This window comes from Schistocerca gregaria, chromosome 1 (genome assembly GCF_023897955.1).
Source record: "Schistocerca gregaria isolate iqSchGreg1 chromosome 1, iqSchGreg1.2, whole genome shotgun sequence".
Classification (NCBI taxonomy): Eukaryota; Metazoa; Arthropoda; class Insecta; order Orthoptera; family Acrididae; genus Schistocerca; species Schistocerca gregaria.
In genome coordinates this window covers 997,434,603-997,449,899 of record NC_064920.1, presented here as the reverse complement: position 1 = coordinate 997,449,899, position 15,297 = coordinate 997,434,603, and the positions used below count along the sequence as shown (strand labels likewise).

The 15,297-nt window shown below is 44.9% G+C and overlaps 1 protein-coding gene across 1 annotated transcript in view; it reads right to left on the bottom strand.

Moving 5' to 3' along the window:
- Positions 1-15,297, bottom strand: part of LOC126312017 (phospholipase B1, membrane-associated-like) — a 135,589-nt gene that overhangs the window by 102,117 nt on the left and 18,175 nt on the right. The window contains exon 2 of the mRNA XM_049992238.1: positions 7,131-7,344. Coding sequence (XP_049848195.1) covers positions 7,131-7,344 — 214 coding nt within the window. The remainder of the gene's footprint in view (positions 1-7,130; positions 7,345-15,297) is intronic.

The following is a 15,297-nucleotide window of genomic DNA, read 5'->3' as shown; positions in this document are numbered from 1 at the left end:
GTGGTGACTTCAATTGTGTTTTATCCCAAAAAGACCAGACTCCACATTACAATACCTCTCGTGAATTGCATGTACTATGCCGGGATCTGGAGTTAAGCGACACCTGGGACATGATTCATAGGAACCGTGAGGGATGTACTTTTTATACCAATCACTCGGCGAGCAGACTCGATCGAATATATGTTTCGGTTGGCCTACAGGATAAAGTGGTCGACGCGGAACGATGGCCTGCGGCATTTACTGATCATCTGGCTTACACTTGTACCATATCACTCCCTAGGAAAAGTGTGTGGAGAAGCCGCGGGACATGGAAGCTCAATTCGTCACTTTTGGCAGACCCCGAATGTCGTCAGAGAGTCGAGGAGGTATGGGCTACATGTCAACGCCGTTTACCAACATATACCTCCGTGCTTCAATGGTGGCTCGAGTGTACTAAGCCGGCAATAAGAAGAGCTCTCATACAGTATGGTCGGGATAAGACGATATGGCAAAGAGACACTCTTGATTATTATTACACCATGCTTCGTGAGCTCTCCTTCCAGGTGCCGTCTCCAGAACATGAAGCGGAAGTTCATCGTGTCGAGGCACAAATCCTATCGATCACGCGACGACGACTGGGTGGCATCCCAATACGGGCACGATGTCTCGACACCATCACTGGGGAACGTACCTCGATGCACCATGTGTCGCGGGAACATAAACGTTACCGCCGGGCATTGGTAACAGTGCTCCACGGTTTAGATGGCCGTCAACTGACAACACAACAGGACATTGCAAATGAATTTTTAGAGCATTTCCGCCACCTCTATGCCGGTACACCGACGGACCGTCTGGTGGGGGACGAGATACTGCAACATCTGAAAACGACACTGACAGGGACGGATAAGGCAGCGCTTATGGAGCCACTCACAGAAGACGATATAAAGGTGGCACTCACAAAAGGAGCGGTCCATAAATCACCAGGGCCAGATGGGATTACGCTAGAGTTTTATCGAGAATTCGTGGACATGATGATGCCACAGTTGGTGTCGATGTACAATGAGGCGATGCGTCCGGACATGCGCATACCGTCGGATTTTGTGACGGGCTTTCTTCTTCCCATCCCGAAGATGGCGGGGAGTCGCAATGTTAATCAATATCGGCCTCTCACTATGCTAAACACCGATTATAAAATCTTTGCAAGACTACTAGCGTCTCGTCTGAAGCTGGCGATATCCAGGACAATATCCCCTGATCAGGCTTGCCTAGGGGTGCGAAGCAACATCTCCTCGGCGTTAAGTGAATGCCGTGACGTTATCGCCCTTGTGGAAACGTGTAAAATGCGAGCAGCGATGATATCTGTGGACTTAGATCGTGCGTTCGATAGGATAAACTATGACTTCTTGGCGTCAGTCATGAGCCGAATGGCGATTCCACCTGTTTTCATCTCCATCGTTATGAGGCTAATACGAGGGGCTACATCGAAGGTGTTTGTAAACGGCCGGGAAGCGGGCTCGATTCCTATTAACAGCTCAGTCCGACAAGGGTGCCCACTCTCCATAATGCTGTTTGCGATAGCGCTTGAGCCGCTGATGTGTGTTATGAGGCGCTCACTTACTGGAATAGCGCTTAATGAGAACTCGTTCGTTTGTCGCGCATATGCGGACGACATGATCCTCCTTGTCAGGTCAGGACATGAAATGCGTCAGGCTGTTGAACATCTAGACTCTTACGGGACGGCGGCAGGCAGTGTCGTTAACGTGACGAAACCCAAAATTATGCACATTGGACGGGGTCTGGAAGACGTACCGGGACCGTTTCAGACGGTGGAATTGCTGAGATGTCTGGGGATTACATTTACCCGTGCACTACGGCGGTCAGCGGCGGCAAGTTCTCGGCGGCTTCTGCAGAATGTTCGTCTGACAATACGCAACCACTCACTGAGAGCCTTTGACATGATCCAACGTGCGCCATACACCAACGTTCACATAGCGTCACGACTGCCCCATTTAGCGCAGATCCTACCAATACCGAAGGGTATTGCAGATCGCTTCATGGCTGCCTTTGGTTACTATGTTAGTACTGGGATGTTATTTAAGATCAAGTATGATACATTAACGCTACAGTTCCGGAACGGTGGCCTCAACCTCACAAACGTGAGAAACAAAGCTCTGGCGCTTTACATGCGAGCGATGATACGAAATTGGCAACAAAGAAAGCATACCATAACGTCAGCTCTGATAGAAGTACTTGTTCTGCCTTCGTACGAACTCCCTATTGCGATGGGCAATATTTCGCCTTCTCTTGCACACATTGCCACCCTTTCTTGTTGATTACAGTTATGTTCGTCTGAAAGTACCTTCGACGAGAATACCCACGACTAGGGAGATCTATAGATGCTTGATGGATCACCATGGCCGCAATATAATGGAATTCAAATATCCGTCGAGAACGTGGAACCACATTTGGTGTGCAGTGCATACTCCATTACTGTCAACAGCAGCGAGATCGATGTGGTATATTCTTATAAACCGTAAACTTGTGACCAGGAGTCGATTACATACAATTCATATGGTCGATTCTCCTCTTTGCACCAACTGTGGACTGTTAGCAACGGAAGAACATGGTTTAGTGTGTGGCGCAGCGAGGGACGTGTGGATGCTGACGCGTCGAATACTGGCCTTCCTTCGGCGCACTAACTACACAGAAATCACATCGGATGTACTTTTTCTACCGGACAAGACCTTTTTTCCCAAACCAAAGACATATGCTGTCAATTGGATCGCTGGACATGCGACGAAATATTTGTATTCGTACGATATTAAGTCCGTGATGGATTATTGGATGTATTTACAAGAACAACACTAGCTCATACGGAGTCATACGAAATACAGGACTTACTTTTCCAATTTTTTAGGAAGTGTTTTTCACAATCCTCCCGATAGCTGGGGTGTCCGCCCGTGACTAGGATTGTCATTTACTTTATTGCTGTTACAAGAAAAAAAATAAGAAAAAAAAAAGAAAAAAAAGAGGGCGGCATTTCTGTTGATTTTTTGGTTTCCAAATTGTTTTTGCTGTCTCGATACTTTTCTTATCCCTAGGACATCACAATTGTAGGAATAAAGATTGTTTGTTTACCCTGCGTAAATAAAAATAAAAAAATAGCTGAGTGGTCAGCGCGGCGGTCTGTCAGGCCAAGGGACCCGGGTTCGATTCCCTGCTGGGTCGGAGAATTTCTCCGCTAAGGGACTGGGTGTTGTGTTGTCCTCACTATCATTTCATCATCATCAGTGGAAGGCAACCAAAAAATAAATAAAAAAATAATTAAAAAAAACAAAAAACAAAAAAACAAAAAAATGTAAGCAGGAGATCCCGGGTTCGAGTCCCGGTCGGGGCACACGTTTTCATCTCTCCCCGTTGACGTATGTCAATGCCTGTAAACAGGTAAGGGTGTTCATTTCATTGTAATTTCATTCTAACGAGCTCCATGGTCTCCGATGGTATCCGTTCTTTCGGACATGTTCCGAAAAAACAGGTACCATCTTAGCATATATATTGGAAAGCTGATATAACGCTACGACAAACATCTAAGTCGGGTCGGCGACTATGGAGATAAGTAGCTGGAAGTTGTAGCTAATTGTTGCAAATAGAACAGTTTTGATTTTCACTGTGGTTTCCATTTCGCGACCTATCGTTCCTTGCTTTCCGATCATGGGCTGTGCGGGTGGTCTCGGCGGAGGTTCGAGTCCTCCCTCGGGCATGGGCGTGTGTGTTTGCCCTTAGGATAATTTAGGTTAAGTAATGTGTACGCTTAGGGACTTATGACCTTAATAATTAAGTACCATATGATTTCACACACATTTGACTTTTTTTTTTTGTCTAATAGTCCTCGCTCGTATTATTCACTGTATTCGGGGCGCTTCAGAAGATCACGTTCCATGAGACTCTGCGAACAGGTATGGGATTCATTCCAAGAGAATTGTTTCCTATCAGGTGGACAGCAACTATACCTCTGCGGGCCAGTGATCTGAACGACAAAAATTTCTGTCAGCACCCGGATACCAACTTGCTACATTCGTTACTGACGGCCTTAACTACGTCGTAGAGAGAGGAATGCTAAGGCCGGTATTACACTATCAAATTTCTTTGTCCAATATCTTCGTCAAAGATATTTGATGGTGTAATAGGGACTTTGTCAAATGTCGTCCAATATTTGATCAAATCTAGGGCCTCGCTGTAGATTTGATCAAAGAAATCGCTTGTCTTCTGTTCACTGCAATGTGACATGTTACCACATGGAGCGCTAGCATCGCTGCAGCGTTCTGTCGTCTGTAGTTTTTTTTTTTAACCATTGCCAGTAAATACAATTGGTTTGTGCCGACAACTACAAAATTAATAGAGATGTATGAAGCTGATGAGGCGCTTTACAACGTGAGGCACCCTGAATACAAAAATAGATTAAGAAGGTTGGAGGCCTGACCTGACCTGACCTAACCTAACGTAACCTAACCTAACCCTCTCCTGTAGCAAGGAATCGGAGTGTTACAGTGAGCCTGTCTTCTGAAGATGTAGCAGTTGTTAAGTGAATATTGTGCTTTGTGGTATGAGGATACACTTCACATACAGAAATGTATGCTCATCCATTCTTAAGTAATTGATGTACGGCTTGACATCTTCCACTTTAAGCTCACGTAACAAGTTTTATTGGATGCTTTTTTCGTGTCGTCGTAAAACCCACGGCTTCATCCAGATTAGATTAGTTTTTCGTTCCACAGATCCGCACTGAGGAGATCCTCGTGGATGTGGAACATGTCAATTTTTTCAAGCTGAAATAACAATGCTAATAGTATGAATAAATGCAATACATCATTTGTTTCTATTAAAAATTTCGCCAATGGAGTAGAAGGAGTTGGCCACTAGTAAGTCATTTAGGCTCCTTTTAAACTGATCTTTATTTGTAAATAAATTTTTTATTTTTGCTGGCAAATTATTGAAGATTAGTGTTCCTGAGTAGTGGACCACTTTTTGAACTAAAGCAAGTGCTTTTAAGTTATTGTGCAGGTCATTTTTGTTCCTGGTATTGTATGAACTGAGCTGTTTGTTGGAAAAAGAGATATATTATTTAGTACAAGTTTTATTAAGGAGTAAATATATTGAGAGGCAGTATTTAGTATACCCAGTTCATTGAAGAGGTTTCTGCAGGACGTCCGTGAATTTACTCCTCAAATAGTACGTATTACACGCTTTTGGACTCTGAAAACTTTTGTTTGACTTGAAGATTTACCCCAAAATATTATCCCATATGGCATTATGGAATGAAAGTAGGCAAAGTATGCAAGCTTTTTGACTTGTATGTTGCCTATGTCTGCTAACACTGGAATTGCAAATACAGATTTGTTAAGGCGTTTCTGCGGTTCTGTGGTGTACTCCTACCAACTGAATTTATTATCAACTTGTAATCCCAGAAATTTAAGACTGTCAACCTCGTATGTATGGTTCCCTTTTTTCCACCCACTTCTTTTCCGCATGTGAACACAATGCAATTGCGGTACGTGTAACTGCTGCAGTTAATAACAAGTTCTTGTAAGTCATCTTGAAGTTTGACGAAACATTTGATGACAGTGTAATACCCCTTCTAGCGCTACGTCAAATATCTTTGTCAAATACACTCCTGGAAATGGAAAAAAGCACACATTGACACCGGTGTGTCAGACCCACCATACTTGCTCCGGACACTGCCAGAGGGCTGTATAAGCAATGATCACACGCACGGCACAGCGGACACACCAGGAACCGCGGTGTTGGCCGTCGAATGGCGCTAGCTGCGCAGCATTTGTGCACCGCCGCCGTCAGTGTCAGCCAGTTTGCCGTGGCATACGGAGCTCCATCGCAGTCTTTAACACTGGTAGCATGCCGCGACAGCGTGGACGTGAACCGTATGTGCAGTTGACGGACTTTGAGCGAGGGCGTATAGTGGGCATGCGGGAGGCCGGGTGGACGTACCGCCGAATTGCTCAACACGTGGGGCGTGAGGTCTCCACAGTACATCGATGTTGTCGCCAGTGGTCGGCGGAAGGTGCACGTGCCCGTCGACCTGGGACCGGACCGCAGCGACGCACGGATGCACGCCAAGACCGTAGGATCCTACGCAGTGCCGTAGTGGACCGCACCGCCACTTCCCAGCAAATTAGGGACACTGTTGCTCCTGGGGTATCGGCGAGGACCATTCGCAACCGTCTCCATGAAGCTGGGCTACGGTCCCGCACACCGTTAGGCCGTCTTCCGCTCACGCCCCAACATCGTGCAGCCCGCCTCCAGTGGTGTCGCGACAGGCGTGAATGGAGGGACGAATGGAGACGTGTCGTCTTCAGCGATGAGAGTCGCTTCTGCCTTGGTGCCAATGATGGTCGTATGCGTGTTTGGCACCGTGCAGGTGAGCGCCACAATCAGGACTGCATACGACCGAGGCACACAGGGCCAACACCCGGCATCATGGTGTGGGGAGCGATCTCCTACACTGGCCGTACACCTCTGGTGATCATCGAGGGGACACTGAATAGTGCACGGTACATCCAAACCGTCATCGAACCCATCGTTCTACCATTCCTAGACCGGCAAGGGAACTTGCTGTTCCAACAGGTCAATGCACGTCCGCATGTATCCCGTGCCACCCAACGTTCTCTAGAAGGTGTAAGTCAACTAACCTGGCCAGCAAGCCCCATTGAGCATGTTTGGGACTGGATGAAACGTCGTCTCACGCGGTCTGCACGTCCAGCACGAACGCTGGTCCAACTGAGGCGCCAGGTGGAAATGGCATGGCAAGCCGTTCCACAGGACTACATCCAGCATCTCTACGATCGTCTCCATGGGAGAATAGCAGCCTGCATTGCTGCGAAAGGTGGATATATACTGTACTAGTGCCGACATTGTGCATGTTCTGTTGCCTGTGTCTATGTGCCTGTAGTTCTGTCAGTGTGATCATGTGATGTATCTGACCAGATGAATGTGTCAATAAAGTTTCCCCTTCCTGGGACAATGAATTCACGGTGTTCTTATTTCAATTTCCAGGAGTATACATTTGACGGAATATTTGATCACATCTTTGATCAAATCTTTGACAAAGAAATTTGATAGTGTAATACCGGCCTTACCAATAGACCAGGAGGCGCCCCTGTTCTCCGCGAGGACTTGCATGATGTTGGCAGCGAGGATACCGTTGCCGGCGGTGAGGCTGTCGCCCAGTGCGGCGACGACGTCGACGTCTCCGGGCCGCAGGCGGTGCACAGAGTCCGGGGGCGAGGGCGAGCGGCCGAGGCGGGTGTCGCACGGGAAGGGCCGGTCCGAGGGCACCTCCGGCTGCAGCGCCTGCGCCAGAAGAACGCGGCAGTCAGCCAACAGGGGCACTCTAGCGCTCATTAGGGATGGGCTATGATCGCGCTCGAGAAACGCGCGACGCCAAGGCAATTTCTCGAGAATTTCTCGGGTACGCTCGAGAAATTGACAGTGCTGCGCTCTCTGAGAAATTGCGCGAACCTTCAGTACACGAAGCACTGATCCGCAGCGGTCGTACTCGTCGTACGTACGTGCTCGGAAAACTTTGAAATTCTATGATCGATATCAACTGTACTACCGTTATTAATGTTTACTGAAGTATTAGTATACATCTCATAAGACAAAAATCATAGAATTGTTGTTTGAAACAAAGCACAGAATTCGCATAAAACAGAAGCTTTATTCTTACAAAATAAATTACCTTGTACATTTTGCACGTATGCATGTATGCTTAAACGTAAAAGAGAGGTACTATAGCCTTTTATATACAGAAACTGCATACATGAGTTTACTTACAGAAGAAACAAAGTAAACAAAAGTTGTTTAGCAGAAGGCATTTTTACATCGCATTGCTACACTGCCATCGATTTTTGTTTAGAAATATGATTTTATTAACCAATTGGCCTTTTAGTCTGCTTCTTTGTTTGTTTATAAGTAGTCCTGTTTTCGAAAATATTCTTTCACTGGGAACAGAAGTTGCAGGTATTGCAAGATTTTTTTTTGCCACGACAGATACACCTGGATAACTGTTTTCATTTTTTTTTCTTCAATAGTGTAAAGGATTATCCGTGCGTTGTAGGTACGGTTCTTCCAAATATTGTTGTACCTCCAGGTCTATGCTATCACAACCGCTTTTCATTAGATTTTTAGTGGAAACCTCTTCATCGAATGAAGCCCATGAGGAACTACTGGCGTTTTGTACGACATGGTACTCGTGGCTAGTGTCGTTAGCAGTCGAATGAATAGATCGTACGGTCTCTACCACGTTCGTGCACTCTGTAATTAGGCTTGCAACGGCATGTTTTGAATGAATGGGATTCGTAAATGGTAACGTTTTGAATCTTGGGTAGAGAACTGTGGCAAGGGCATGTACTTTGTTTGTTCCTAGCCGGGCTATTAGTGAGTTGTGCAGACGTTGCTGTAGCTCTTGCGCTATCGTGGTAGCCCACTACCCATTGCATACGGTTATGATTAGCTGTCTGATTATTGGAATAGCTTCCGAAAGAGAGGTGTAGTTTTCAGTTGAGATTTCACTTGTTACCACTTCAAATGGCTCCAGTACACATAAACATTCGCTCATAATTCGCCACTCGTCAGCTGTGAGGTTCTCTACACCTGAATACAAAGTTGATAAACAGGCTGCAATGCATTCCTTTTGCTCCACTAGACGTTGTAGCATATAAAACGTACTGTTCCATCGGGTTTCGGTTTCCTGAATCAATTTATGAACAGGTTTTTTCATTAGATCCTGGATCTCTTGGAGTTTTTCATTAGCATTGCAACTTGTTTTAAAATAGCTAACATTTTTTCTGGCCTTTTCCCGCATTATGCAGAGCTCACTGTTGCTGTTCAAAGAACTTTTCACAGCTAAATTTATAGTGTGTGCTAAACAAGGCACATGTTGCATATCTATGTTGCCACTGTGAATAAGTTGTACGGCCGCCGTCATGTTACTGGCGTTGTCAGTTGTGATGCTTACAACTTTGTTTTCAACGTTCCATTTTGAAATCACGTTATCTAACGCCTCAGTAATATTTAGCGCTGTACGCTTTTCCGGGAAACGGAATGTCTCGAGAGCTAAAGCTTTCAGACTCCAATTAGTGTTAATGAAATGACCAGTTACAACAATATGCCTCACTATTGAGTGAGGTCCAAATATCGGTCGGTAAAGAAACACAAGTAGAGTCTTCCACGGCCAAGTTTACAGCCTCTTTCTGTTTATGGTAATCGTCCTCAATCATAAGTCGCAACTTTTTTCGATTTGGTATCGAGTATTGTGGGTCCAACAGTGAAACAAAACGTCGAAAACCAGTGTCCTCGACGATTGAAAGCGGTTGAAAATCATCTGTTATCATGGCCACTAGTGCTTCATCTAGCTGTTGTTGCCGTTTCCTTCCCTCTATGAAGAGAAACGTAAGATTTAGATCAGTGCTCCTGCGAGAGGATACGTTACGCTCGACAACTAGTCCAATAAAATTACATATCATATCGTGCAAAAGCTAGGATAGTATAGGTATGATTTTGGGGTATGTTGTAGATTATCATTTTTTTGTTTTAAGCGTGGCGGACCGCTTCGGACACTATCCGAACTTTTGCACCGAATTCACGTTTTGTACCACACGTACCTGGATATTTTGTCTGCCTCGCACTATTAGAAGAATGAGCATCTGTATCCACGGACGTCGCTGTTTTATTGCTCGACAAATTGTGCAGTTTAAGATGTCTAATCATGCCCGTTGCATTTTTTGATACATTACGGAGATTTTTACGGCAAATGTTGCAAATAACGTTATCTCCATCCTCCGTAAAGTATTGCCAGCCCGATGACGTTCGTTTTCGAGTGTCCATATTGATTTGAATAACAACTTTACTCGAATGAAACATGATACATACTAGTTACGAGCACAGCGAGCAGCGAGCGTGTTTGTCTAGCGGCGGCATTCAATTCATAAAACAACAGCGGCGCGGCGTATGTTGTCGCAGCCAACTGGCGCGCAGCGGCACACGCCGCCGAGCCATTTCTCGTGAGTTTCTCGAGAATTCCTTGAGAATTAGAGGCTCGAGAAATTCTCGGTGCGCTCGGGTCGCCGCGCCTCGCCATTCCATCACTGGCGCTCATGGCGCGGCGTCGCATATGAATTACGGAACCTTCTCGTCGAGCTGTGGCAACAGTACACATCTGGTAGTGAAGATCGCGAGCTCTATCTTCTTATCTCGTGTTTTCTACTGAAAATCTCGTGCTTGTGCTCTTGTTAACTTTACTATTACAGAGATCGCATAAACTTTTTTTTCTTATTTGTCCTGTGCGCAACAGGTAACTTAATTGGTCTTTCTATTGCCACTGCTTGATCTGCTGCATTCCATCATTTAACAAAAACATAAAAAACCTTTTATTCATGCTGAGTGCAATGCATGTTCTGTATGGCGGCAGCTGCGGCTGCTGCTTACTACAACTACATATAATTCAAGAGAGAGGGTTTGGTCAAATCTAAACTCGATAAATGATAACCCAAACAAGTAATTCCCTTTTTTTAAAAAAACTATATTCTGAAAGCGGTTCTTTCTCATTCTATTAACAAAACGCTAGAAGCTCTTTGAATAATCGCTTCGTATATAAATCTGCCTCCAGTGGCATTAAAGCAATATTACAAATTAATCAAACTCTTGAGACAGACTGAAATACTTCTCATTTAAATACATAGCGAAATAACTCCCTGACAAATACAAAAGAAATCAATAACAAAAATCAATACTTAATCTATTCGCCTAAAAATGGTTTCCCTTAAGAATTCAACTCCTATCATTACCAAAATTACCGTCTGCTGCTGCGCACATACACAAACCCTTTTCTTTAAATTAATAAGCGCGCTGCAAATTATAAAAAGTATCAACTCAATACCAAATCCTGTGTCCCTGCTGGCGGACACGGCAGTACGGCAGCTCGGCGACGATCCCTCGCCCAACATACGCGCGCACCACAGCAGGCGGGCTCCTACACGGGCTTCAAAACTGCCACTCGTTAATCCGTGCGCTGCGAAGCGCGACAACAGTATCTTAGATTCCAGAGCTTGTGTATGCGCGCTGTAGCCAACCTTTAAATCCTATGACAGTATTGCCGACTCTCAGTAGTTTCGTGGAGCATTTGCCCACGAGATAACTCGCACAAAAAAACCTGAGAAATTTGTTTAAAAAAAATAGAACAATCACTTTCTTGAGTTTCTCTTTACGCGATGCCCTACGTAGTTATCAACGGAAACAGGCTCCTGTTTATTCATGAAACAGTCTAGATCGCTTATATATACTTGCAAGCTTTCAAATGAAATGTAAAATGTGTTGGGCCTCTACTACGTACCCTCAGACTCAAACATGAAATATTAAAAGTTTTGGCTGGTTTCGTTGTCTAGAGGCTGGGATAGGTAGGCTTTACAAGCCTTATGCTGCTGAGTTTACAGTATACAATATGAAGATACACATGACTCGAATGGTTGAAGGTCGCTATCACTTGGCAATTGCGAATTTTGAATGTGACGTAGAAATTTGTAAATGAAAGACTGCAATTAAATAAAATCTGCAGGTACTATTTTTAATGACTGTAAATGACGAGTACGATAGCAGAAGTACCTTTAAGAATGCCGTTTATTACTGCAAACACTTATTGGTGTCGATGGTCCAGCCATTAAATAAAATATAAGTTGAATAACAGGGAAACAATAGATTCCTACTTCACGTAATTAGTTATGAACAACAACATAGCTCGCGAGATATTCAATTCTAAATGCATACTACGCCTTCACTGCAGAAGTCACAGAATTCTCACAAGTGCACAAATCGGCGCTACGACCACGCACAAACTGCTCCACTCTCCACGTTTTACCCGTGACCACTGTCGCTGCTTCCCGTCCAGCACCTCCTCTGTCCTCTCTCGAAACGATGCTCCTCCCCCACTTCCATACAGTCTCTCCACGTGTCCTTTCTGGAATGATAGCTGTGATTCGCTAGAGTGCTCCCGCCCTGTCTCCAAACCAACGCACACTCACAAACATAATGAAACACATTCGAAATACTGGATTTACATTTCACTAACTTGAAATTATATAAATATTCCTGTGGCTGGACAGTAAACAGGCTCTAACATACATTATTAAATACATAAACAAATTAAACAAACATATATCAAAGGAATAGAACAGAAGTAAGCCAGTAGCCTAATGTTCATGTGCTTTCTAAAACACAGTAAATAATTGACAAATTTCTTCATGAATAGTATATATCGGATATAAACAACTGCATAGATCAACAAATATATTTATAAGCATGCTGCTACCGTTTTTTCGTGGAGCTGTGGAGTTTCTTATGGCCTGACGCGGTCAATAATAATCGGCCACTTTGACCTCCAATAACTCGTGTACTATTCAAGTTACATGCCTGTAATTCACAGCAATTTAGGTTTAGACTAATAGCTTTCTAAAGACATGTCGATCGACTAAATCGGATGAACCGTTTAGATTTTGGAAATTCGTTGCTGGCTGTTACTTATATAATTTATCGTCAGATGCTAAACTTTATACTAATAAAGATATTGAAAATCTGATTACACCATCAGAATCGTCGTGCTAATAATAGTAATGTAAATGTTTCTTTTTGAGGTATCATGATTCATCTGGCTACTATTAATTTCTACACGAACTGCGAACTGGCTCCCATTAACGTTTCACGAAGTCCGCCATCTTTGGCACTCCCGGCACGTCTCCTTCCTCGACACGGCGTCACCATGGAATTCCCCGCATGGTCGGCTGGACCATGCGGTCCGGCCATTGTGTGGCATCGCGCATTTGCTAACGAGCCGCAGCTTGCCGAGCGACCCGAGCGGTGGCCGCCAATTCTGAACTTAAAATATTTCCAGGGCGCCACAACTCGCCCATTACCTCACATACTGCACAACTTCATCACGTAAGTTTGAAGTGTGGCTCAAATGTGCCTGGATCCTTCGTCTGTACCACTGGAAAAGCGTAGCACGCTGCAGCATCGCTCTCCAGTTCGGCGACGTTTCAAGCAGCAAGGTGTCGACAGAAAAAAAGGCCACATGCCGGAAGTTCTTGTGAGTTATAAGGTGACTTAATAAATGTCACATTGGCACCAAATTTCATCACAATTCTGCCCAGCGCCACTGTGGGTTTGTCAGACCACAAGGAAGTCCTCACAGCCCCTCTTACCCACATTTCACCCCTTCTTTTGAAGTCTCTGTGATGAAGGTCAGCACCGCCATACCCAGCGTCTAAATCACGTGGTTTTGTTATGGGTGACTGAGGAAAACTTTTCAGAGCCATGCCGTTCAGAATCGACACGAAAAGACCTCAAAGAAATGGCTCTGAGCACTAAGGGACTTAACTTCTGAGGTCATCAGTCCCCTGGAACTTAGAACTACTTAAACCTAACTAAGGACATCACACACATCCATGCCAGAGGCAGGATTCGAACCTGCGACAGTAGCGTTCTGGCGGTTCCAGACTGTAGCGCCTAGAACCGCTCGGCCACTCCGGCCGGCGAAAAGACCTCAGGGGCTGGCAGAAGGGCATGAACGAAAACACGCTGAGCCGTGGCGACTGGCGGTAGGGTGTTCTACTTGCGTCACTGATATCGATATTTGGCTGTCTTGCTATCTTTGACTGCTCCCCCGGCGTTTTTCGGGTGAACGTGTGACGAGAGAGTCTCCGGTCGGCGTTTAACGAGCCAACTTGTTTTGAAAACCAGCCTGCGTCCCTAGCCGTGGTGCATGGGCCTCGCCGTGCTCGCCGCCCTTGTCTTTTGTTGCGCCGGATGTGCTGTGCCGATCATTGGGCGCCTTCACGTGCAAAATTCTGGTGGCTTCGTCGTCTCACCCTGAACAGCTTCCCAGCTGGTAACTTGCAAAGCTCCAAGCTACGTGTGACTTTTATTCTGTAGTTAACTAAGAAGATTGTTGAAACTTATTGTGGCATGGGTAGCTGCCGGAGATGGTCTGTACTTGGTTCCACAGTGGCTATTTTAAGGAGGCTGGTGTTCCTCATTTCGTTTCTCATCATGTGTGGAGTGTATGTTTTAAGTGGTTTTCATTCAAATTTTAACTTGTTTTAGGACATATTGACCGCTTTGGGACTGGTTGCGGTTGTGTACGCGCACGGCAGCCGTAGAGTTAATGGTTTAATCATTTGTCACCTTGGAGATGGGTAATGTTAGAGTATTGCTCCATAAGAATTTGGGGGCATGCTTAGTATATATTCCAGTGTGGCTCCGATTTTACCTTGTTTTCATTGCAATCTATTTGTGCTGCAGCCCATTTGTTGAGTCTGCTCGTTTCCTGGCGTCGGTGCTGTTATGGATTCTTCTTTGGACCGCTCCTTGTGAGGCCGGTCGGACTATAAATAAATATATACTGCATGCTAGTGAGCCTGTGCACAAGCCGTGGGGAGTGAACGCTCGTGTTGCCTGCCGTCCGTAGCGTTATTGCTTCCAAATACTGCTGTGGGCCTTAATGCTGTTCTCTACAGTTAAGTGCAATTTGGGAAATCATTCTGAGTCATTACGACGGTTAGTTAAGTGAGGCCACTTCGTTAATATTAGCGTTTCTGTAAGTCATTTTAACTGGTTGAGTTATTACTAACCATGCTTATTTAACGCTTATGTTAATCATTTGTGTATCTTTAATGGATGTGCAACTTGTTAGTTTTCCTGTGTGCCAGTTTTGCGACCTTGGTTGGCCCACTTTGCTTTTTTAGTATAAGCACGTTTCACTCTGGACCTTTATGTGGGCAGTTCAGTTTTATTAAGCTTTAAGATCTTTTTTTTTTAATGAAGTTTTGGTATTATGTGGCTGTATAACTTTGGGTTGGAAGTGTATACTGTTGCTAGTCTTTTGAGATGTGGTTAAACAAGAACGATTGTTTATGGCTGATTATTTCACCGTGCCTCCTATCTATGATTTTGGTTGCGGACGCAAAATATGATTCTTATTCGTGTTCATGTAATTCAATTACATGACTTGTGTACTGCATCAGTAAGAGGGCATATGTCCGAATTGAAGTTTATAAGCCGGCCGCGGTGGTCTCGCGGTTCTAGGCGCGCAATCTGGAACCGTGCGACTGCTACGGTCGCAGGTTCGAATCCTGCCTCGGGCATGGATGTGTGTGATTTCCTTAGGTTAGTTAGGTTTAAGTAGTTCTAAGTTCTAGGGGACTAATGACCACAGCAGTTGAGTCCCATAGTGCTCAGAGCCATTTTTTTTTTTTT